General features: G+C 34.5%; 1 protein-coding gene across 1 annotated transcript; it reads right to left on the bottom strand.

Moving 5' to 3' along the window:
• Positions 1-18,089: 18,089 nt before the first annotated feature.
• LOC129943128 (uncharacterized) lies at positions 18,090-18,870 on the bottom strand. Its single transcript, XM_056052376.1, has 3 exons — positions 18,732-18,870; positions 18,540-18,677; positions 18,090-18,481 (listed from the first exon to the last, which is right to left on the bottom strand). Exons 1-3 carry the CDS (start codon positions 18,850-18,852, stop codon positions 18,234-18,236), a joined length of 507 nt encoding a protein of 168 aa, XP_055908351.1. The 5' UTR covers positions 18,853-18,870; the 3' UTR covers positions 18,090-18,233.
• Positions 18,871-26,962: the final 8,092 nt, after the last annotated feature.

Here is a 26,962-nt window from a genome sequence, read left to right on the forward strand (position 1 = left end):
TATTCTTTAAACTAGTTATTAATCTTTATTTATCCGAAAAATAATCTTGCTGAATTGTTTCATTTCATTTCAACGACTCTACACCTGAACGCCGACCGACGAACACGTCCAGAACAACGATCAATTCAACGGCATGCATTCATTTTCACATACTAGGTACTTGAATGGACTTATTGAATGACAGCTGGAAAACTGGAAATGAAAAAGGAAGGAAATGTTTTTTCTTCTCCTTATTTTTCGTATTTTACTGTTGTGATTTAAAAACGGCATCCGAATCTGAAGTCAAGTGCGAATTGAGTTTTTATTTTGTTTTTATCTGTTGTTTTTGTTTTGATAAATAAATATCACCTTAAAATAATATTCGGGCAGCAAGAGTTAAGAACAACGAAAAGAATTATAAAATTAGAACAAATAATTTGAAGATAAACGATGAAAAAGAATTTGCAAGAAAAAAAAAATACAAGTGCGAATAAATAAGGAATTAAAAAATTAAAATTGTAAATAATGATGGGAATGTGAAATTATTAATGAGTGAATTTGAATAGCTTAGTCTTAAGCTAGTGAAATAACTAGTTTTAGGTGCACTAGGGGGAATGTGGAGCACATTTTTATGTAACAATATTATAAAACAATAATTTAAGTAATTTTGGGCATTTAAAAAATAATGTATCAATCAAAATACTCGTACATTACTGTACCATCATAATTTTCAATTTTTATAACTTGTATACGGATACAAAATATCCAGTTTTAGGCTACGAGATAAGTCGTATTTATGTTTAAAAATAGATGCATTATTTTAATGATTTTTATTTAACAGTAAGAACTTTTATTTTGATAGGAATTGAAATTGAATCTAATACTTATCAAGCAACAACCATAATTGAACAATTACTTGAAAGCCCATTTAGAACAAGATCGTTTTCGATGAAGTTAATATTACTCAATAATGGGCGTCGAATGGTTGGAATTTAGATGACGTGCTTTGCATTGAATGTGACGGAACTGCAACTGACAATGGTTGGAAGGGAGGTGTCAATCAATATTTAGAGGAGTTCTTAAAGAGACCGCTGCAATGGTGTATGCATGCTCCACGCCAATGAGTTAACTCTTCGTCATATATTCTTGACATAAGATGGTTGCACTTCGGGTCCTAGAGAATATTCTGGACCTATTGGGAAACAATTAGCTGATTGCGAAAGTAAAACCACCCTGAGCTTTTGTGCTGGCGTCTTTTAAGGATGAAGCCAAATATGTTTTCCAATTAATTATGTACTCTTGATATTTATCCGAAAATTTGAGATATGTTGTGAATTCTGTTATAAAGGGTGTCCCAAAATTAACGCAAGATTTGAATTAAATAGAAAACGCCGTTTTTAGTCTTTTGATAGTTATATTTTTATTGACTCGTAAAGTACATAGGATAAGGTTATGTATGGAATAACACATCGCACAAATGGCCTCCACGGCTTTGCATGCACATGCGCACTCTTTTGTTGAAATTTTTCATGACCAATTTTGATCACCGAAACGAGAAACAAGTAGACGACCTGAAAATGTCTCATGCAGTAATTAAATTGTTTCACGGGCTGTATGACATGTGGCACCGTCTTGTTGAAACCACATATTGGACACATCAATATCATCCAATTTTGGCAGAAAGAACTGTGTAATCATGTCGCGATATCGAGCACCAGTAACAGTCACTGCTTGACCAGCATCATTTTCAAAAAATATGGCCCAATTATGCCTCCAGCCCAAAATCCACACCATACAGTCACGCGTTGTGGATGCATTTGTTTTTCGACAATCACATGTGGGTTCTCCGAACCCCAATTCCGGCAATTTTGGCGATTGACAAAGCCATCAAGATGAAAATGTGCTTCATCGCTTAGGATGATTTTGCTCGAAAGATCAGGGTCCATTTGTTGATGTTCAATAATCCATTCAACGAACTCTCTTCTCTGTCCATGGTCATTAGGCTTCAATTGTTGTGTTAATTGAATTTTGTAAGCATGAAGACACAGATCTTTGGTGAGTATACGCTGTAGAGAGGTTCTTGAAATTTGCAATTCTTGTCCACGACGTCGAATTGAGGTTCCTGGATTGTCAGCAACACTCTCACGCACTGCTTCGACATTCACATTTGAACAGCTTGTTTTTGGACGACCAGTGTGTTTGGCGTCTCCAACGGATCCAGTCTCCATGAATTTTTCAATTAATCTCTTCACAGTTGACGAAGTTAAAACACTATTCCGACCTTATTTTGTATGAAATTTTCGAACTGCAGCCGCCAAGCTTTCACTATTTTTGAAATATTCTTTAATAATGTCAAATTGCTTTTTTTCAGCTGAAAATATCAACAAACGCAGGATTTATAAACCACCAAAGATCAACTGCTCTGCTAAAGATTATACCGAAATTATTTTGTGGAACGAATGTCAGGTAACTTCGACCCCGGTTCTTCGACATATTTCTTTTGAAGACCTTCACATCATGGCCAAAGATAAGAGCTTGGAAATTGTTGACTTTCCCTGTCACACTCAATCTGTGAAAAGATGTGTTAAATTGGTAACAGAGGCATCACAGAGTGTAACTGACCCTACTTCTAAAGATGGCTTTATTAAAAACAAGTTGAAATCTCGTGCAGAAATTCCAAATTTTGGACACAAAAATAAGTTTAAATTCTAAGGTTATGTCATTAATTAAAAATTATTTCTTGCTTATTTTGTTTTAATGTGATTTGTGTAAATAATATTAATAATAAAATACGTTTAAAACTTATTTTGTTTATAGTTTTATTCATACAGTTAACGTATGTAAAATCATGAAATTTAAAAAACTTCAAAGCCCGGTACTACTCCCAAGATAACATGTTCTCTTAATTTTTTTGACGTTTTCTTTATCTGTGTCAAATTACACAAATTTTGATACCCATGGCACATGCCATAGAAGAAGGGTTAGAGTGGGAGATAAGTGAAAGTGTGTAGAAGTTATGATAAATGCACTTTATTTATTTATTGTCAGGAGGCCGAAAAGCTTATAATGTTGCAAGCTGATATTTTAAATGTCCCTTACCACGTCTTTGGAAGCCATTCAAATTGTGCTCAGTATTTTTGCACCGGTGTGGAAACAGAAGACAAAAACAACATAGAAAAACTTGAAACCGATGGAATCTTAGACCTTGTAAATCTATATATATCGATAATGGTTCAAAATGCAGGAAATCTACTTTGAGGATATGACTTAAATGTTTGCAAACAATTAAAAGTGTTGTTTGCCAATACGAGGGTGGCAAAAGAATACATTTTTCCTTGAGTCAATCTTACAGCAATAGGTGTGCCTTGGCGGTTGTTCAATTTAATTTAAAAAGAGCCTTTACGGAATTTTCAAAGATCAGTAAGAACAATGCTAATATCCCAAGTCGAAAACTTCTTGTAAAAACAGAAACCAAAAAATCGGAACACACTGAGGAAAAAAAAATTGTTACGAACTCTTAAAAAACCAGCGCCAAGAAAACGAAAACGAAATTGAGGACACTACAGAAATAGTCGACTTATTACCCGCAGCCTTTAAAATGAAGAAAAATGAAATAGAAGTGCGGTTAGAAAAAAACTTTACACAGACTTAAAATTGAAAAACAGACAGAAAGCAGACAGCAAGTTCTTAAAAATGGCATGATATCAGGAAGGAAATGGTTACTGCTTCAAATTTCGGCAGAATATGTATGTAAAGTCAAAAACGTTTCCAGCTACCACAATTTTATAAAATCTACCCTCTATGGAACATTTTCCTCTTAAAGCTTGTTATGGGGCAAACAAAATTGACATAATGCAATACAAAAACTTCAAGAAGAAGCTGAAATTGAAGTCCGAAAATGTGTCTTTATATTGACCGGATGATATGTTTGGAGAAGCCGCAATATGTGAGGTAGAGTGTTCCTCTTCTATAAAAGACATGAATATAGAAGAAGCTGTAAGACTGAAAAAATTAACTTACATGAGAAAACAAGGTTACAAATGGGAGCTTAAAAAATCCACTATTATCAAGTACAAGGACAGCTTCCTGTGACTTCAAATGGTTTAAAAAAGAGAGAGATGAAGAGTTTTGGGATGTGAAAATGAAGGACAAATTAAATTAATTTTACCAAAACCATCTACTTCTGGAGTTGTGTGACCCACAATTCCATCTAAGAAAATTGCGCGTATGGAATATTGTTTTCATGATTCTGTTTGTTTTCTGTGTTTACGGTCTTGTTGCGTTATAAATGAACGCAACAGGTTTTCTTTATATTTTAAGAAAGGCGATGCATTTTGCATCCACTTGTCACTTATGTTTAGTTTGATTTATTCGATTTGACAAAAATGTCACAATGCTTTTACACAATGATGAATGAGAGAGAGCGGGACGGCCATACTACTTCTGACCATGGTTTTCTCTGTCATTTTCGTGAGGAAAAAGAACCAAGTTTCGTTTCAGGTTACCATTTGTGGGAATTCAGACTTTGACGGCTCATGGTACATGAAATCTTTTTTCTAATTTTGAAAAGATCCTGAGTTTTTATCCTGCTTTTGCAAGGTTTTTCAGGCTTATTTAACTAAATAAATTTACCGGAAAAGAAAGCCATTTAGTACTTTTTCTATTCAGCCCTATCGTGAACGAAATTCCACCGGAGTTTTTTCCCATTTTGGCAAAGTTGCTCGTGAATGTTCTTCGAAAAGAGGGGAAAATATTTCTTTTGCCAAATAGCTATCGTGAATAATTTTTTTCCAGAAAACTTTTTCTTCATTTGAGTGCGAAAATTTCCGCAAGTTGGTTGTCGTGAAATGTGAAATTAAATAATAAAAAAATATTTCTTTAAGGTCTAACTCAACAAACAAAAAACAGCTTGACGTCTTCGTTGGTTAAATGGAAAAATTTCCAGATATTGCTATGGGGTACACAAAAAAAAAAACAAAAGAAGAGGTTCGCGATATTTGGAAGACAGTCGAAAACGCATTAAATTGCATGGGTCCTCCACAAAATCTAGTTTTGAGTGGAAGAGAGTAAGCATCTAAAAACGACAATAATCAAATTATTTTATTCATAATAAAGTGTGTTTTTGTGTATGCTGCGTCAGGTTTGGAGTGACAAGAAAATGTCTGAAAATATTAAAATCAAGAGTGCAACAGGTGACGGACCCAGCGGAGCGAAAGCTGGAATCTTCTTGTTAAGCTGTCTTAATATTGAAAAATCACCAAAATGATATTCAAGCTAGTGTCAAAAAGATTTATCGTTCGATTGATCGAATTCACGACCAACAGAAACTGCTTCTTAAGGAAACAAAACGTCATAACCTTGACATGGAAAAAATCCCCAAGCATGAAATCGAACAAAAAATACATCTCAAGCAGAAAGTTCTAGAAATTGAATTTGCAAAGCTTGAAAAGTATTAGTATCTAAATCAACATACTAACCGAAAGTCCCTCAATGATTAATTTTGATTACAAATGAATTCTAAGACTTGCTCGTTGTGGTGGCACCACTTAATTTGCTGCTTGTTGCAATTTTTGCCTCGTGGCAATAATTTCCACATTTAATTTTTCGCGGGGTTGAATTTGTTAAGTGTTTTGTTTCTCATTTCATTTTTTTTGTTTCAAAATTTTATTATAAAATAATCGGCAAATAAATTGCAACAGTGTTTTTACCAATAACATTAATTTGAAATCCAAATGAAAATTTTAAGGGAGTAAGTCTTTTTAGGGGTTAAAGATTTTATTTTTTGAGCCACATTATCAGCTGAAAAAAACTGTGTGTGACAGCTACTCCATTTTGAACCTAATCTAAGTTTTCATTTCTACTTTGTGGATCAAAAAGCCAAACTAATTGTCTGGACTTAAAAATTGCAACAGAAATGTCTGAAAAGGTTAAAATAACTTGAGTTTCTGAATTAAGAAACCTTACCACTTCCTGAGAGACACAATGTGTTTCATGAATAAATCCTTGAAAGGGAACGATTGAAGATTCAATATCAAAACTGTTTTCCTCCATTAAAGCTTTATTTAAAACTTCATCACCAGTAAGATATTGTGCTATAATGGTGGATCTTGATGAAATCGCAACCTATAGGTTTCTATGGAATTCTTATGCAAAATATTTCCTAGACAAGGAATTTTGTCCAGAATTGCTTGGTTCCAATTGTTAACAGGAACAATTTGTAACATGCACAGTGCTATAACAGAGTTACTAGTGCATTGTTTATTTCTAAGCTCTCCGAAAATTTAATTGTCTTGGGTTAAAGATCCAAGAATTATTTTTGGGTAGGCAATTTCATTCAGGTTAACATTTACATTTTGACTTAAATTAAATTTTTCATTAAAAAATTGGGCTTGTTTTGTTTCTTTCCCATTTTCATACAAGATGAATCAATGTAACAAAAGCTTAGCTGAACTGATTAAAAGAACAATTTTATGTGCATTCAAGGAACACAATATTTTCGTCAAATCGCTTGTATTTGAGTGGATGTTTTTTATTGCAAAATTTTCGAGTTCTTGCTTTATTTTTTTATATCTCAATTTTTTCCTACAATATGTATTCGACAAGAACGAACTTATCGAATACGCACCACTTTTTGTCGGTAAGCTAGTTTCATCTCAAGACACAACTCGTCCTAGGACAACTCATCCCGGAAATGAAAAATACTTCTGAGCATACTTAACAAAGCAATTATTAGTGTATTTAACTAGTTCGTTCAAAGCTTTGTCCTTTTTTTGGATAGCTTCATATTAGAAGAACCAGGATGGTAAATAAATTATCTGAAGATAAGAAAGAGGAAGAACACGATGTTTAATTGTAAAGCGATCGCTTATTGGTTGTGTAGTCACGTAGGTGTCTAAAACGAATAAAGAATATGTAGTTCATTGGCGTGCTCAGCTCTATGCAGATAGATAGATAAAGACATGTTTATGATGACAATGAAGAAATGTTAATGATAGGTAGGTCAAATATTGTTAAGGCAATATAAGAACTCGTTTTTAAAAAAAAATATTGAAATCGGTTAATAAGTTGCTAAGAAAATGAGAAAACAAAATATCGGTTCTATGAGCGGTACCTTTCCTGAGCAACACAAAAAATGTTTTTTTACTAAAACAAGCCAAGTTAAAACAAAAAACATTTTAGAGAAATTAAAAAAAAATCTATCGGTTTGTTTTTGAGAAAATTCGAATTTTTGCTTTAATGGGGCCACTGTTAGTTTTGATCTTAAAAAAAAGAAAAAACACGTAACGCGAATCTGCTCAAAACCTCCTTAATTTCCAAGTTTGAACTCAATCGACGCAATGAGTTAGGCTGAAGGAGCGTGGACGGACGGAATCGCGGGACCCTCTTTTTTTCGACTTCTCTACCATCGTAATATCATGTTTGATTAAAATCTCATCTCGAGTTCGAGATTTGTTACGAATGCAATACTTGCCAGAATCAATACCAATAGAAATGTCTTTGATTTTCATTTGATAATTTAAATTGAAAAAAATTTCATCACTTAGATTAAGATTATTTATATTGTCTTCATTCAAGCTTTTTTTTTAAATTTACTTGTAGCAAATTAAAAAAAGGGAAAATCCCACTCCTTTTTTATTTTTTTTGTCTGAAAAATTAAAAGACTTCAGCTGTCAAAAGGTAAAATAAGACAAATGATTTTGATGATGATGATGATGCTGCTTCTGCTGATGATGATAAAGATATTGATGATGACGACGATAATGTTCATTTGAGAAAGAAGAACTATGCGGCTGTGGTGGTAAAAGTTTTGGCGGTTTTGTATATGGTGGAGCGGTTGTGGCGTTGCGTCTTTGAAGTGGGATGGGTAGAGGTTCACTCTTGTATTTATAGCTTTTTTTTAAAATTTTTTTTTTGTATTTTATAATTTAACTTTTTTTTTTGTTTAGGTGTTTCACTTTTTTTCCTTTTTTATAGTTTAACTAGCTGACCCGACGAACTTTGTTCCGCCTTAATGGCAATAAATAAGCAGATTGTTTTTTTTTATTGGAAAAAATACAAAAATAAATTAAATAACTACATTAATCATTCATTATTATTTCTGTATTTTAGTACATAGGTTGCTCTTCACTTAAGAACCTTGTGATACACGACATTTTTTGTTTTATTATCAAACAAACAACGCAGATGGTCTTCCGACCCGTGAACATGCCACGTATAATTGACCATGGGAAAAACATGAATGTTCTAGATTTAAACCACAAACTTTTGAGGATTGGCCTTGTGATTTGTTGATGGTCATGGCAAATGCAAGAAGTATCGGAAATTGAAGTCTTTTAAAAAACGGCATATCGGTTGGGATCATCGGGATCCTCGGAATGAGAACTTCCTCACCTTTGAATTTTCCTATCATTATCGTAGCGTAAATTACATTGTTCATCAATTTACTAACCACCAAACGCGTACCGTTGCACAGTTTTGGTTGGTTTATGTTTCGAAGCATGATTACTACCTAGCCAACCTTTAGGCGTAAATTGTGCGGTGGTAAGCCAGGCACGTCCAAAGAGTTTAAAAATTCAATTGGATAGTTAGTGGCTTCATCTTCATTTGTGACGCAGTCAATAGATTTGAATGAATGCATTGTTCCAATGATCTTATTTTGAATTATGTAGTTCAGGTCATCTACATCTTTATTCTTAGCCGCTAAAATTGCTCGCTCACTCAACCATTCATTATTTTTGTAGTTAGAAATAATATTTGGAAATACATTGTTGATAAGTTCGTCTTTTGATGAGACAAAATTACAGAAATTATTTGGAAATGATATTAATCCGCTGGATTCATCGACAGGTACTTGACCATTACCGATAGTCAGCAATTGCTCCGAGAAATCTTCAGCAATGTAACTCTCATGTTCTGCGTCGCAAATTATCTATTTGTTGCCTTCTGTTGTTCGCTCGACGATTCTGCATTGCCAACCGAGCTGTTTCACGGGCTGCTTCACTTTGCTCTCGTGATTGAGAAGCACGAAGTCGAGTCATACTATCGCGGCGCTGTTCACGTGCAATTTCTTGTTCTTCTTCAGTCCTTTCATTTGTAGTATTTCGTATTCTTTTTGCATTACGGCTTTGTCGGGAAAGATTCGATCGTCTTGGTCGCGGCATTATTAATTAAACTTCACTTCACTTTTAATTAAACTTCACTTCACTTCAATCCACTTCTTAATTATTTATTTAATAGAAATAGTTTTAATATTGATTTCTTACAAATATCAAATTGTCATCCATACGTCATTACATAGCTGTCATTTTACGTCAATTACATACATAGCTGTCATTGCGTTTTGTTATTCCAAGTCTGATTCTTTTTTGTTATACCACGTTTTATAGTGAGTGACGTTTCATGTCAAGTCACACGGGAACGCTGTCGAACGGGATAAAAAGTATCCTATGTCCGTCTCCTGGCTCTAAGCTACCTCCCTACCAATTTTCAGCCAAATCTGTTCTGCCGTTCTTGAGTTATAAGTGGTGTAACTAACACGACTTTCTTTTATATAATATATAGATTAACACTTGCCACTTTCTCTAATTTTTCCCACTCACAGGCTTTTTATCTTATTTAATTTCATGGATTCATTCAACTCCCATTTAGCCTTGGCGATTATCTAATATGCATTTTCATTTTAGGCAATGGTCCTTTCCAACACCCGCATTATTACATAGCTAATCACCTCACATCAATTAGCGGGATCGATGATCGGGTGATTAGTTTTGTAACCGACCACCCTGCATATACATACGTACCTACCTACGAATGTTGTGCACACATCGCATGACACTTGGTCAGTTAGATTTGTTTTTTTTTGTTTCTTTGCAGAATAGCGATGTAACTGACCATCTGGTATGTACTTATGCACTTTTGGGTGTACATCGGGTGATGTGATGGACAGTTACGATCGGTATTTTGGCATGTTCTGCTTTTGTAGAAACACTCTGGATCGCTTGACTAGTTATTATTATAAGTATTTTTATTATGCTTTATTATTAAGTATTAATATTATGGTTAGGTATTATTATAATTGAAGTTATAGGATTATTGGCTTTTGTATAATTAGAAGTAGGTAATATTATAGTTAAGATATTATGAGTATTACTATTTATTATTATTATGTTTTAGTATTAGATATTCATATTATGTTAAGGTATTATTATGGGTATTTTATGTATTATTAATAAGTATTATTATTAGGTTTTAGGTTTTATAATGCATTATTATTATGTTTTACTATTAAGTTTATTAGGTTAAGATATTTTACTAATGTTTTATTATGAAGTATCAGTATTTTATTAATTATTAGTATTATAATTATGTTTTATTATAAAAAGTATTATTAAAATTCATATTTTTATATTATTATAATAGAAATAATATGGATTTATGTTTAATATTATTATTAAAGTGTTATTATTCTTTTTTATTTATTATTGCAATCCGAGGTTTCCTACAAACTTTTAACGTTCGACTAAGTAAAACCAGGCATGTTGTTGAGCATAACTTTTGTTACGTGGGCATATGAATGTTCATATACTCGCCGCGGCTGCGCGACGGCGACGACACCGTCCAACATTCCAACGATGACGATTTGTTGTATATCTGAGGTGGCCTTATCCATCCTCGGTGGATTTTCACCTACAGAATGGGTCGACAGACCTCTGATTAATTTATATTTTGAAAAAAATAATAAATTTAGTAGAATAAAATAATAATAATATACTATACAGTGGCTCCAAGCCAAACTCAGACATCTTCGAAATTTTCTGACTTAAGGAAAATGATGCAGCAATAATAAAAAGTTAAAAAAAAAACAATATTATATTCAAATAGCTCTATATTTCACAGTTGTAAATTAAAAAAAAATATAAGGAAATTCATTTATTTTAAAATATTAAACCCAAAACAAAATAACATTAGAAACTTCAATGCGCAAGCAAAACTCGGACAGCCAGGACAAACGCTTGAAAAATTAGATTCATTATTCCGTCTATAAAATGTAAAGCACCAGGCCCTGACGCAGAAAAGGATCCCCAAACCATCACCGATCCACCGCCATGTTTAACAGTAGGTTTTAAATTCTACGAAACCAGCTCTTCGTTAGTTCTTCTCCACACATATGGCTTGCCATCAGAACCAAAAATATTAAATTTGCTTTCGTCTGTGAATAAAACATCTTTCCAGAACGGAAAATCCTTATTTTGATAATCTTTAGCGAATTGTAGTCTTTTCATTTTATTTTGTTTGCTAATTAGGGGCTTTTGCCTAGCTCTTCTTCCAATTAATTCCGCTTTACGAAGAACATTCCTAATTGTCGATGGGCTCGCATGTTTTCCCAGTTCTTTTTCCGCAATGTCAGCGAGTTTTGGCGCGCTCAAAAATGGATTAATTTTTACTTTTCTTACAAAAAACCGTTCATCCGCCTCGTTAAAAATTTTATTATGTGCTGGTTTTGGTTTATTTTCAATAGTTTTGGTTGTACGAAAACGTTTTATGATATCCTGAATGGTGGAATTACTTCGATCAACAGATTTTCCATCTTTTGAATGTTTTATAATCAATTCTCTAACTTCGAAAGTAGTTTGGCCTCTTTGCCTTCCCATTTAGAGTTTTATAATTATACAACCGTAACTTGAAGCTTTACTGACCGGAAGTTACCATTAAACAATCTAAAAGTGGCCACAGACGACGAACTTGCTCGCGCAACACGTTCGTGCTCGCGCTAAATTCGTCGTCTGTGGGGTTGTTCGCGAGCGGCACGCTGTTGCCGAAAAATTTCGATTTCATCGTGTTCGCCGGTTTCAATGTTCGTCGTCTGTGGCGATGTTCGCGAGCAAAACTTCATTTTAATTCAGATTTTCGTGGAGTGCACATCGCGGAAGAAAAACAATGGCGACAGTAAGCCGTGATTTCATTGATGAATTCATTCAAATTTTGCGCGGTGAAGATGCGATTTGGAATTGTGTGTGTGACAATTATAAAAATAAAATTGAAAAAAATAAATTATCATTAAAAAGTAAATTATCATTAGGGCAACGGCTTCCGCTTTTTTATCACACATGATGTTTCCTCTTCGGAGATTCAACACGAAATGAATGTTCGCGAACAATGTTCGCCGTCTGTGGAGGAACGCAGGCGACCATGTTGCGCGAGCGTGTTCGTCGTCTGTGGCCACTTTAAGGAACACGTGTAATGAAGTTAGCAACGATTCAAATATAAAATAATGAAGATTTCAAACAATGCTGCCAACCGTCCGAGTTTTGCTTGCGCATTGCAATTTCTGGTGTATTTGTGTTTTGGGTTTAATTTTATCACAATAGTGAATTTCTTTATTATTTTTTTTGTTTTATAATTGTGGAACGTAGTGTTATTTGAATATCACTGTTTTTTTGTCCAACTTCGTCTGATTGATTAATTATTTGCCTACAATTTGTTATTTCGAAGGTGTCCGAGTTTGGCTTGGAGCCACTGTCTATGCAAAGTGATGAAGTTGTTTTGCCAGGATTCGATTGCTTTCGCTTTCGAATCCTTACAACACAAATTAACCACTTTACATAGTTGCGACTTACCTTGATTATTTAGGAAAATATTAAAGAAAATATTAAAGAACCTGAAAAAGAAATAAGAATAATAAAAATATAATTACTATTGCTAGAAATTAGTTAAATTTACTTAATAATACTTACCAACATATTTTCTGTTCCTCTAGGTACGTCCATGTTTGTTTAGATTTTTCTTTTGACAATCCCTAGGTGTTATCCTATCTAGTCATTTCGTTCTGCGCATGCAATAGTAGCTTTGTCTCATTTTTTCCCAAGGGATAAGGGGATAGAAAAACATCTACTAGCGCATGCGCAGGAATATATTAGACACGATTGTTCATCCACTAGATGAACTTAAATGAATTTTTCAATGGTTTAAGTCTAAGATAAGTAGTATTAATACAGGATGAGATGAAAGTTTATTTAAATAAATAATTTACGAGATTTGATTGATAAGGAAAAAGATTAGATTAATAAGTTAAGATAAATAATAGGATTAATTAGGAATTTAGGAATTAGATTGAGATTGAGATTAGATTAACAGAAGGGGAAATAGACTGAGTGATATAAGACTGTAGTAGTAGAATGAATGTGTGGGTACGATTTCTTGGACGTGGATGAGGGGGGTTAATTATCTATGATAGGGATGGAAAATAATTGTGGGTGGAAAAATAGTGATCTCACTCAGAGGTAGTGGTAAATATTCACTTAGTTAATAGGAGAATGACTGGGAACTAGCCTAAGGGATTTTATGGTCATTCTTACCCTTGCTAACTTGAAAAAAGAAGTGTTAACGGCTAGTGAATTTTAACCAACAGTTTTTTTTTTAATTTAAAATCTATAGCTTTTAATTGATTTGAAATAAGTAAAGATAAAGAGTGAATCTGATCCGCTAAATTGGACAGAAAATCGAGACAAATTCTAGAAACTTTGGTGACGATAAAGATATATATAGCAGCAGAGGTTCAGATCAGGATCCAAAGATCAAGAATCTTAGTAGCAGAAGCCTGAGCCTCTGCTGAGTTTTTTTGTTGCCTCCTTCGGATTTTTCAATTCGTGACTTTGAGGAAGGATATTCAACACAGTGGAAGTATTCCTTTGTCCGGAACAAGGGAAATAACTTCAAAGACCCATAAAGTAGTTTCCAAGTGGGTACTTTATATCTACAAATAATAGATATATATAGATATCCCTCGAAGGAAGAAAACAAAGGGATTAAAACATTCAAAAAAAGAAAAAGTGTCCAGTAGAGAAAGTTAAGAAAGGAAAAACTTTTAATTTTTTTCAATTTTTTGAATTTAATTTAAAGTATAGTAAAAGTCCAAATCTGTGAAATCCAGTTCTCTAAATTTTTTTTTACCTAATTAAATTTGTTTTTTATTTAAATTCGGTTTGAAAAGTAAAAAAAAGTGATTTTAAAGGCTGATATAAAAAAAACTCAAAGAAATAAATTCTGTAGTGGCGAAAGTGCTACGCTTGGTTCTCTACGTGCTGCCGGCAGAACGACTTGGGACTAAGGAAATTGTAAGTAAGAACCTTTTTTTTTTATTTTGATAAGAGATCAAGAATTAAAAGCCTCTAAGGTAAATTTTTTTATGAAGCTAGATTTAAATATTTTTTGTAGTTTTTTGTCATACATTTTTTATTTCAATTAATTTTTTTAGATAAGAAAAATAAGAGAACTCGATTGAGTTTTTTTTTTTTTTTTAATGACCCTAAAATTGATAAATAAAATTATAATTTGAATTAATATTGAAACAAAAAAATGGTGTACTAATTTGAGAAGCTGGTGGTGCGTGGAGGCTTGGTAAGGCCGTCCAGAAGCTATTCTCAATTTTCTTTCGACATGACAGACTAACTTTCGAAACGGACGAATTTGTGACTGTTTGAGTCATTATAGCGGCTATTTCTGCTACATTCGGCCATGGAGATAGCGAAGGAAGAATCTTAATGATACCTGGGCGGGCTGGCCAGACTTTCGTCAATAACATCAGAAGAACGTTTGGGATTCAGTGTGACGATATTTGGGGGGGTTAGAAAGAGGTGCTTTAGGAAGAATAAGTTTACATTTTTAGATTTTTTTGTATTTTAGTTTTAGTTAGGGTTTAGTTTTCTTTTATTTTTTTTCATAATTTAGTTTTATTAATTTTAATTAGTATTATTATTTTTGTTGGTGAAGGTTTTCTTTTTTATTATATTAGGTTAGTCATATTATTTTTTTGAATTTTTTTTCAACTTAATTTCGAAGCAACTATTCCAAATTTCTCTTAGATATCGTCAAAGTTCTCAGGTTTGTGTCATTTACATCTTATAGTTACGTAAGGCACGAATGAAAATAATGTTTAGTCGAGCAGGAGGTGTACTAGGAGGTGGCAAGAACCACCCACGCGACGAGCTGAGCCGTGCAACCACAAGCGTGCCGAAGCCTCTTCCAGTACTCCAAAGCATTCTCCCGTGGAGACCTGGCTCCTAACACTTTGCAATACTGTCTGCAAGGACCATCATCAAACACAACATGAAGGGAAAGTGAAGGAGTTGACATCTCCCGAAAAGGAACAGCAGAGACAATACGGTACAGTTTTGCTGAATATTTTTGTCAGGAGGGAAGAGAAGATTATCAAAATAAATAAATCTTTGTTGTAAAAGTAAGTGCAGTACCCGTGGCATAATGGTTAGTGCGTTGGACTGTCATGTCAGAGGTCTTGCGTTCGATCCCTGCCTAAGCAATCTTAAGTCTTTTCACGGGTACTGCCTCTTGCAAGGAATTGACAAATTCTCCAAGAGTAACTCTTGTCATGAAAAAGTGCTTTCTCAAATTAGCCGTTCGGATTCGGCATATAAACTGTAGGTCCCCTCCATTCCTTGCAACGTTACTCGCACACAGAAATGGTTGAGAGTTGTAAGTCACTAGGCCCTAGTTCTCAATTTACTTACTTTTCTTTGGAATTCCTCTTGTGATTCATCCGCATCAAAATCGTCATTGGAAAAACTTGGCATACGTTTTCGTTCGTTCTAAAAAAGGAAAATGGTTTCCAATGTGTAACAACAGAGTTTTAAAATCTTTAATATACCTCTTCAATATTAGATTTGGAAATTCTAATTTAGCAGTTGGTTTTCAAAAAACCCAAAAAAACCATTTGTTCAAAACATCAAAGCTTTGGCTCGTATAAGCCATCCATGCCCGCTCCACTTTTTTTTGAAGAATTAAATTCTCGAAACTCTTTAGCGAATTGGTGTGTGCCATTTTTTGTACTAATTTTTAAATTTATTTTTGATCGAACAAAGCCATAGCTTACGTATTCCTCGATATTTTTTACCTTGTTAGTGTAGTCCGGATGGCGGGGATCGTATAAAATAGGATACATTTCGAAATTTAAATTATTTGAATTACTTGAAATTGTCTGCCGGCATTTTTCTTTTTTACTGGGTAACACTAGCAAGAATAATAAAGCAACACCAAGAAACAAATAAACGCAAGAAAAAGAAACTTCAAAAACCATCCAAAACAATCCTGAACCCAGAACTCTGCTGGTTGAGACTTTTTAAAATACTTCTTTAGGTGGTTTAGTAGGTGCTACTTTCTCTTTCGCACTTATTTGCGTCTTTCTAAAGTGTCATAACACACATACGTACTTTTCCTCACACAGTCCATACGAACTTACGAAGTATTAAGAAAGGAGACATCAAAATCTTGGTTGCGACTCGCGCATGGCCTTTTTGTTTGATGTGTTGTATACTTCGCCTGGTTATCGCTTTTTTTGCGCTTATCCTTCTTGTATCGACAACTCAGTGGTGAGCTCTGTCCCATGGGAAGTTATTTTAATGGGTCCAATTTGTCGAATTGAAAATTTTGACATTTCTCGACGTTTTGAGGTCCCTAGAGTCGAAATAAAAGATTTTCAGGAGATATCTGTGCGTGCGTGTGAACGTTCCCTATGTTAATTTCATTGATGTTTTCAACATGTTTTCATGGGGTGTAGCTTTCATACACTAAGGAAAAAGTTAGTGATTAACTGATAATTTTTTTTTTTAAATTTCCTACTAGTATTCGATAATGCGTACTAATTTGTTCAAGGCCGTTTACACAGATTTGCCTTAACAGAAGTCTTATATCAATACTTGCTCTGAAATGGATATCAATCAATCTCTCTAAGGGTCTAAGAATGAATGTTGGTAGACTTATAGTTCGCAGATCTTTGAGATTGTGAAAGTATTTATTGTAATTTTCAGAAAGTTCAGAAGAGCAAAATATTTGTTTAACCATAGGAGAAATCTTTAATCCTTACCAGGGGTGGAATCGCGTAAGGCGATAGTTGATTGTCACTGTTTTGATAGTCAATTTTGATTATCAACTCTTCTTTGTTCTGCGTAAAGTCATCACTAAAAGTTTAAGATTACTTGGTAGCACTTACATATTCCTGTTACCAAACAGGCGCTTAAATGTCATTGCGATCAGCTGTTGTGTTTTATTGTGATATTTCTTTCCATTGTTTTGTGTTCACAAATATTGTTCCTCTTAAAATAAAAGTATGCATTCTTTTTAATTGTTATAAATTAAGTAAAATGTTTGTTTTCATTAAGGTCTGCAACAAAACACCAAATCAAAATAATATCCACCTTCATGGAATCTCATCCCGAGCTGGCGAGATCCTACAATGCCTTGTCAAGCTCTGGGCGAACATCCCAAAAATTGCAATGGGGCCGCCAACAAAATCTGTTGCAGAGTGGAAACGAGTAAGTAACAAACACACATTCATAATGTAAATTTAAAGCTATGTATATAGAAATAAATTATAAATTAGATTTGGACGCTTCGAATATACAAAACAAAAAAAAACTGACCGAAAACAAAAAATCAATTAAGAAAACTGGTGGCGGCCCATTCGATTTAAAGCAGCTAGATGAAAGCGAAGAAGCTATTGTTGCAGCTTGTGGGATGGAAGCTGCAGTGACAGGCATTGTAGGAGGCCTAACGTTTGGCACCACCGTGGACACACAAGGTATGTTATAATTTATAATATATGTTCAAATTTCTTGCATGTTCAACAAATCATTTTCTTTCTCTTCAAAACCAGAAATAATAAAACGGATGCTGATGACACGAACAACTTTTGGACGACTTAACATCTTCTCCAGCAAATCGAGTCTCAGGCGAAGTCTTACGAGAGACTTTAAATAAAGCATGGACTACCCCAAAAAACACACCACGAAAAGGCAAGAAAGTGGATGATATTATTAACAAGCAACTCGACCTGCAAGAAAATTTCTTTTCCAAGCAATTGGAAGCTCAACATAACGGCAACGAAACCCTTGCTGAGATACGAGATGCTATTTTGCAACTCGCATATATCAGGGAAAAGGAGTCTGATAGAGCTCATTCTCTTAAAAAAGAAGAGCTGGAAATGAAAAAGAAAGAGTTGGAGATTGCAAAAGTTGCAAACGACTTGAAGCTATAAGAGCTCAACAAACTGTGAAGTATTAAATTGACTGAAAGTAGATTTAAGTTTTTTTTGTTATTGTTTTCTGTTATTTTGTGTATTCATGAAGTTCTTTATGTTATGTTTTTGTGTTTTTTTTTTTTAAATAATAAGCTATTGAAAAGAAAATATTTTCTTGAGATTGTTTTTTTTTTTATTGATTTCGCTTAGCAAAATTTGCATTGGACTAATTGTTCGCATACAAATCATCCCTAATACCATCACGGATTCTTTTGGCTGCTGTACTCCAAGAGTTATCTCCAGCTGCAGGTACTTGAAGCCCATGGTTTTGAGGAATATTACGTTCTGGTTTAGGATGTGGCACATTGCGAGTGCAGCATATGTTGTGCAATGCAGCACATACATTAATCACTTCCACTACTCTTATCGGCTTGTATCTTAACTTTCTTTCTTCCAAAATTATACGCCATCGACCTTAATTAATAAAATTGATAGTTTTAGGTTTAAATCTATCTAAAAAAAACGAACAAGCTTTTTAAGCGACCGATGCATCGTTCTACGATACTTCTTGCCTGAGAATGAATAAAGTTGAAGTTGAGTTCACGAGAATCCTCACTGGCATTTCTATAAGGAGTCAGTAGGAAAGGCTCCAGGGGATAGCCACTGTCTCCTTGAAAATAATTTAAAATAATGTTCAATTTCCGATTAAGATATTTAATGTTACCTAGCAGCCATGATGATCTCCCTTCTGATAAATAATTTCTTTCCAATGTCGCTCTCTCTTCATTTTGGCGCCATACAAAACTATCGTAAGCACTTCCACCATATCTAGCATTTACGTCCATGAGTTTTGTGTTTTCATCGCAAATCTAGCAAATTTTAAAATTATAGGTAACTAGCTTTTTACCCGCGGCTTCGCCCTCAGTGGAGAAATTAAATAAGTATGAGAGATAAAGGGTAAGGGTAAAAAATAGGAATGAGTCAATATAATAACTACATTTTATTGCTTGGCTGAGATCAACAATTTTTAAAAATTACTATAGACAATGAAGTTTCAACACCTTAATATATGCTTATGCAACAACAAATATATGCAACAACAAATGTTAAAATATATTTCACCGTAACAAAAATAAATAATTCAGAATTCTAAAGAAAGAAGAGTCCAATACTGCCGGAGTCTATTTTACGTAAAACTTGATGGAAAACATGATTTTGCTCTGGAAGTAATTGAGGGACTAATTCTCCCACTTGATCTTGCAGTGCTATGAAATCATAATCTAGCTCTCGTGCAATTTTATTATCAAAATCATCCACATTGTCTCGTTGAGGGCTGGACATTCCAAAATCATCTAATTTTTTTCCAACCATCGTAAAAACCTTGTTTTCGATTATAATTAGCGTTTTATTGTAGACATGTTCATTGGAAGTAATGTCTGTGTGTACTTGCTGCAGTTGATGTAAAATATCTTCAGCCATGTATTCTTTGTACCTACTTATTCCAAAGAGTTTGAGGGTTAGAAAGACCGCAAGAAGATAAAAGCGCAGCTTAAAGTTCCCTGATTTTATCTGGCGATCGGCATTGTACAGCTTCCTCCATAGTTTCATCCCAATGATCGTTATTTTCTAACAGTCACTTCACATGCTCCTCGGTAGGTTTGACATTCCTGACCATTGACAATTTTAAGTTCTGTAAAGCTAATTGGGCCTCTAACATGATGCAACAACATGCGCAGACAAAAGCTTTCAAAATTCGTAACATGTACGGTAAATATAGAAAAATAGAAACAGTTAAAACTATATTCAATTGAATTAGATATTGTCGTCACCGTCGGTACAACAGTGGGTTGGTATTACAGTATTCAGGGTTGAAACTTCATTACTATGATGCTAGATGGCGTTGAAGTAGCTAAATTTGACGATATTTTGACAAACAATTTTCTGATTTTTCTTAATTTTTTTTTTAATTTTTTTTAATAAAAAGTATCCTATGTTACTTCTAATACCTTCAAGAGTGTATGTGCAAAGTTTCATGGTGATCGGTTAAGTAGTTTTTGCGTGAAAGCGTAACAAACAAACTTATATTCGCATTTATAATATTAGTATGATAGGTTTGTATATATATGTAGGTGCGTATAGTTATCTACTTTAATTTTGATTATACATACTTACAATCATTGCATTTATACTATGCCTTCCCTTGTGGTTGAAGAACATGTTTTCATTTTCTGTTGGCTTTAGAATCATTATGTGACTACCGTCAACACATCCTATAACTACAAAATTAAAAGATAATTATTATACGCCTATCAAAACTATATAGTTAATAAATTTTGCTTTGAGTAAGATTCTACCTCCAGGAATTTTATATTTGTCAAAAAAAAATAATTTTTGTGGAATCCAATGGCTCAAATCTTATCAAGAGTGGGCATAGAACCGACTCCAGTCTCTTAATAACCTCAGCGCTTATTTCAGCAATAGTACTTTGACCCATCGGTGCAGCCCAATCAGCCCCAACTTGTCTTTGATAACCACCACCTCCAAGAAGATTTAAAGGTGCAGCCAGTTGAAGGATAGGTGGAATATGTGTTGATCTTATTCCTGATGGTAAATCGAGCAACCGTAAAACATACACAAACGTTTCTTTGTTCAATCGAAAATTTTTCAAAAATCTGAAATAAATAATTTATACATATGTAGATGGGTACATACATACATTATGTTGCAAATAACTTATTTATAAATATTCATAGAAAGTTTCATAGTTACATTGGGTTAGGAAGTTCTAAAATATTCCTTAGGTTCATTCTTAGCAATTGAACTTTTTTGAAGTCATTTCTCGTTCTGGTGCTCTGATAGAAAATATGCATTGAAGTATACATTACTGTTCTTATTATTACTTATTTTTATTTTAAATTTGATATCTTTCCACTTTTTTCACTAAATTTTAAATTTATAGTGGAGCTGAAGTTCACACAAATTATCTTTCTCACAAAAAATTAATCAAAATACATATATGAAAGTGACACCTAAATAGCTTTCACCAACAATCCATAGTAAAAAAGTGATAGTCAATTTGATAATCACCTTACGTGGAGCAAAATCATCAATTTTAATGGTCAACAATCAACAATCACCTTACGCGATTCTACCCCAGCATTATTTACCACTCAAATATGGTGATCATTCTATAAAAAAGTTGATGTTGAAAGACATCTATTCCCATATAGTGGACGAAGCATTGATTCAATGTATACTTGGTGAAACTTACAGACCATCGCCCCCAAATGGAGGTCCAAGCATGCTCGGATGAACCAGTGGATCCCAATTGTTTCAGCAGAGATAAAGAAATTATTTGGGTTGATGATCTGGATGGGCTTGGTTCCACTTGGCCGAATGGAAGAATACTGGGAAACGAAAGGAGTATACAACATGGCGCTGCTTAGGACAATTATGTCCAGAAATCGTTTCCAGGTTTTGCTTAAAATGCTTCATTTCGAAAATAACGAGACAAGTAGCCAAACCAATCGTCTTCGGAAGATTGAAAAACTAATTGATCATCTTCAAAGCACTTTTTTTTATCCTGGCGAAGATTTCGTTGCTGACGAAACTCTAGCGCCATGGAGAGTTCGGTTTGTATTACGACAATATTTACCAAACAAAACTCATCGGTCAAACTCTTCTCCATTGATGGATATACAGAGCACTTAGAGTGTACACTTTAAAATCTGCTAAGGGTGAGAGAAAGATCGGATTGGCCAAAAATGTATGTACGGAACTTTGCCAAGGACTTCTCAATAAAGGAAGATGTTTCTATGTTGACAACTTCTATACTAGTTACGAATTAGCCCAGTCCTTTGGCAACCCATGTTGTAGGCACCCTGAGAGCTTACAAGCGAAACCTCCCAAGGAAGCCATTCTCGCAAAATTGAAAAGAGGTGAAGTTATTTCCAGAGAAGTTTATGATGGAATCGTCGTTTTGAAGTGGAAAGACACCAGAGATGTTAGAATGTTTTCTACCAAACACGCTCCAGTCTGAAGAAATTGTAGCATACAATAAAGGTAAAGTTGGAATTGATTTATCTGATCAAATGGGATCTTGTAGAACAACTCTTAGAAAAGGCGACAAGTTGTACCGTAAACTAGGAATAGAGCTTTTACTGGGAACGTCAGTCGTTAACACTTGGGTAGTGTACAAAAATATAACACAAACTAAAATTTGCATTCCCCAGTTCAGAGAAAAATTTGTCGCTGAACTTTTTTAATATGCCATCACCTTCATCTCGACCAGAGCAACCACGAACCAAGCATCACCATTTGAAGGACAGACAGGTTGAATGATTCTGGGATTTAAATTCGCAGAAAGTGTAGTGTTCGCTATAACCGCATAACTAAGGAAAGAGATCGAGTTCGTGCTAGAAAAGAAGCAAGACTAACCTACACTTTCCTTTATTACTAAAAATCGACAAGAAGTTTTAGATACAACTCTTGTCTCCGACTTCATTATTAATAATTTTTGGAACTGGAAGGTATCTAAAGATCACTCCTTTTGTGATCATAGATACATCCAATTTAATTTTATAAATGAACCGCCTTGCCAACCAATCTTTCAAAATCCAAAAAGAACAAATTGGCCAAATTACAAGAGAACGTTAAATAGTTTAGTAGAACCTGAACTCTCTAATACCCCTCCAACACTGAAGATCTTGACGACAAAGTCAATAATCTAACATTAGCCCTAAACATAGCTCTAGATACTGCATGTCCTCTTATATAAGTAAGAGGTAAAAAGAAACCACACCGGTGGAACTCAGGGCTAGATCCACTTCGAAAAGAATGCAGAAAACTCCTTAACAGAGCGAAAGCTTCTAGCTTGGGATTCATATAAAGAATCACTGAAAATAAATAATAATAAAATATATAAAAAAGAACTGAGGAAATCCAAACGATCGTCCTGGAGAGACTTCTGTAGCAACGTGGAAGATTGCTCTGAAGCATCCAGGCTGCGCCGTTTTTATTCCAAAAGCTGGAAAATCCAGCCACGTTAACCCTAAAGACCTAAGACCTATCAGCTTATCATCTTTCCTTCTCAAAACTTTTGAACGTTTGATCGATATCCACTTAAGGGCAAGTATTTCAAAGGCTCAACATACCTACAACAAAGGTAAATCAGTTGAAACGGCTCTACACATTATAGTACGTACAATATTGCCTCCATCATAGAGTACACACTAGTTGCCTTCTTAGATATAGAAGGTGCATTTAACAATGTCGATACATCTGCTATTGCACGCGTATTGACATCTCTAATAGTAGATAAGTCGATCAGCGAATTGATTTATCAGATGCTGATAAGCAGGATTATCAATTCAAAACTGGGCCCTTTTACTGCACAAAGGGGTGCCAGCAGAGGTACGCCGCAAGGTGGTGTCACATCCCCTCTCCTCTGGAACTTAGTAATAAATGAATTATTAATTACTCTAGAAAGAGAGGGATACAGAGTGTTTGCTTATGAGGACGATGTTGTTATTGCAGTAACGGGTAAATATCCCAATATACTAAAAGAACTTACAAAATGCTTTAAATAAGCTCACCAGTTGGACAAATCGGTGTGGACTAGGCGTTAACCCACAAAAAACCGACCTTGTCCTCTTCACAAGGAAATACAAAGTCCCACTCATTGACCTTCCCCTCATAAACGGCGTACCAATTAAATTTTTTGAACAAGCAAAATACTTGGGTCTCATTTTGGATAAGAAATTAAGTTGGAAACCTAATATTCAAGAGAGAATAAACCAGGCAACAGTAGCCCTGTTCTCCTGTAAAAAGGCAATTGGTAATAAATGGGGCCTACAGCCCCTCATTACACACTGGCTATATATCTCGGTCATAAGGCCGATCCTTACTTATGGAGTAGCGGTATGGTGGACGGCGCTAAATATAGCGATAAACTAAGCAAAGTCCAACGAACAGCCTGCATGTGTATGGGAGGACACTGGCATACCCCCTCCGCCTCTCTTGATGTTTTTTTCCATTTAATACGGCTGGACATTTTCAGCAAGCAAACAGCCGCTAATACAGACATATGGCTTCAAGCCTGCTCTCTGTTGTTCAATAATGGAATTGGCTTTACTTCACCATACCCCATCCTCAGTTTAATAACGATAGTTTCAAAGCGACTATACCTCCCAGGTCTTCTTGGGAGAATACATCATTTTTGAACGATGATCCTATAAACTTTTATACAGACGGATCAAAAACGGAGGATGGGGTTGGTGGAGGCGTATACTCAGATAGACTAAACTTAAGTCTCTCCTTTCGTTTACTCGATCATTGTAGCGTGTTCTAAGCTCGGAAGCCAAGCTGCATTCAAGTCCCTTGACGCTGTCTCCACTAAATCACTAACAGCTTTTGAAATTTTAAATGCATTTATCTTACTTTCTCCAAATTAGTGGAAAGATTTGTTTCACTATTTGATTATAAACCATCTTTTTAGGAACAGGCTGTTCAAATTCTGTTTCCCATTAACTCGGAAACACACCTTGAGTAGGATAGATTAAAAGTTAAAGCAGTTAGTTTGCGAGAGCAGAAAAACACCTCCTCAGAAAAATGGGAAAATTAATTTCCTTCACAAAGTTTTGAAAAACTAATTCAACTGTATCTACAAGTGCGAAAGAAGATTTGTAACATAAATTCATTTACGGTATAAAGTACCGCGGGAGTTATTAAACACAGTAATAAACTAAAAGACTATGCACACGTCAAATGTTAAAGAAAAAATTTAGGTTACATGACCCGATCAAACCCTTCAAAGTTATTGGCTTCATCACATAATACTGACAAAGCCCTTTTGAAATCGGTGCCTACGACCAAACACAATAAATGGTTTCTGTAAATTTGATTTATTGATTCTTTTTTTCTCCGAAAACTGTTAGGTTAACAAAAGACTTGAATTCTGGAATACAGCATTTTATAATAAATTAAAACAAAAACGTTATTATTTTTAATCAATAAAATACCATTCCCAATAGGTGGAGGTGCTAATATGTTGTACATAAATCAAAATGAAACATCTGAGTAATAAATTTGAAATCTGTCCAAAATATTTCATGGCCCCACATTTCTCATACAGATTCCTCACAAATATTTCAAATTGTTTGCAAAACTGTTGACAATCCTATCTTTCGGTATGTGTTAACTGTTGCTGTCGGGCATACTTCTAATTTTACTTATTTTATTAAGAACTTGTTGATTTCGAAAACCTTAACCTATTTTCTACTCAAAGAATTAATTACGCCCCTCGAGTTAAGCATATGAAATCGCCTAAAGTGACCAACACAAAACACACAGATACTTGATGAACTTTCAAATGCCCTTAGGTAGATTATAACGTCTCACAGAGCCAAGCAATTAATCTTCAACTTATATTTTGGGCGAAATGGTATGAAGAAGCTGGAAACGTGACTTGAACATTTTTCATCTTTTTATACCCGTAGAAGTTGGAATACGGTCGGTCATTGACTTAAAGTTTATTGTATTGAATTGAGAAGAGCTTGATGAGATGCTTGAAATTTTTACATAATTGCCCCAGGAAATTGCCCCAAAGTTCAAACAAAATAATTTCAAGTTAAACTTAGAACAGAACTATTTGAACTTCTAACCCATTAGTTCACTTTGAATTCTGTTAAAGTAAAGACGTGTTGGATTAGAGTGAAGAAGTTTTGTGAAAAGATTGTTTGTAGACTCGGAAATTTATGAATGAACAATGAAAAGTTCATGTTTTTTCTTAGCGTTGTTCCTGGCAATATTTCTCGTTGCCAACGGAATTCCTCAGGTAGTTCTTAAATTATAATTGTTTTTTCGTTTGGTCTTTAAAGGAGAAAACTTTTGCATCTGAGTTCCTTTGTTTTGGTTCAATTAAAGGTCTTTTATGCACCGCCATCTGCTGGACGCATAAATTCATCTGCTCGCCAGTATTATGCTGTTGAATATCTTGGCAACTCACCCCATCACCCACCACCATCGAGAAAGGATTATAACTTAAACCACGGGGATGTAGATGCCCCAAACGATGACGACGAGGAAGATGATGATGCCGGCGGAAACTTTTCCTATAATAATGGTGGCTTCGTTGGGATCGTAAATGATGAAGACAGTGATGATTCCTCGATGATGCCTTATGATGTTAATCCTGTGGACGGACAGTCAATTCTAGCAGATGAGGCTTCAAGTGTTGATGAGGATGATGATGAAGATGAAGAGGACGACTTAGATTCTGAAGGAGAAATAGTAATTGATGAACCTTTCGGTGACAAGGACAATGAGAATCAATCAGTTTTGACAACCAAAATAGTTAATGAAACGATGTCTTCTCAAGAATCGACATCTTCTCAAGAATCAATGACTGATGAAAACAGCACCGAAAATCCAATTGAACTGGAAACCAACAATAACAGTTTGATTACAACAACAACTAGTATGCCAGATAAAAATGTGTCAGTATTTATTCATCCTATATATAGGCCCAGTAGCGAATGGCCATTGGTAAATTCGAATAGAAGACCAAGTGAAAAACCCTTGCGGAAGCCACAGAAACAGGGAAAACCAGTGAAAAATCGAAACAAGAGACGAAAACCACAAAGGAAACGTGTTCGAATTGTTAGGAGGAAGGGCAGTAAAAGAAGGCCTATTCGAAACGGTAACTTTAGAAACACCGATGGATTTATGGCTCGTAAAAGTTCTAATTCTGGATCGAAGTCTTGTCGAAGCTGCCGTAAGTAATTATTTGATTTTTTTGGTTGATTCTTGAAATGTTATTTAGTTGTTATTAGATTATTTTTTGGATTCGTAAACACTAAAGATATATTTTCAATTTGCTGTTAAAAAAATGAGTAAGATGGGATAGGAATATAGGATTCTAAAAAGTGTCCAAATTATAGAACCTCTCAATTAATC

The sequence above is a fragment of the Eupeodes corollae genome, chromosome 1 (genome assembly GCF_945859685.1).
Source record: "Eupeodes corollae chromosome 1, idEupCoro1.1, whole genome shotgun sequence".
Taxonomy (NCBI): Eukaryota; Metazoa; Arthropoda; class Insecta; order Diptera; family Syrphidae; genus Eupeodes; species Eupeodes corollae.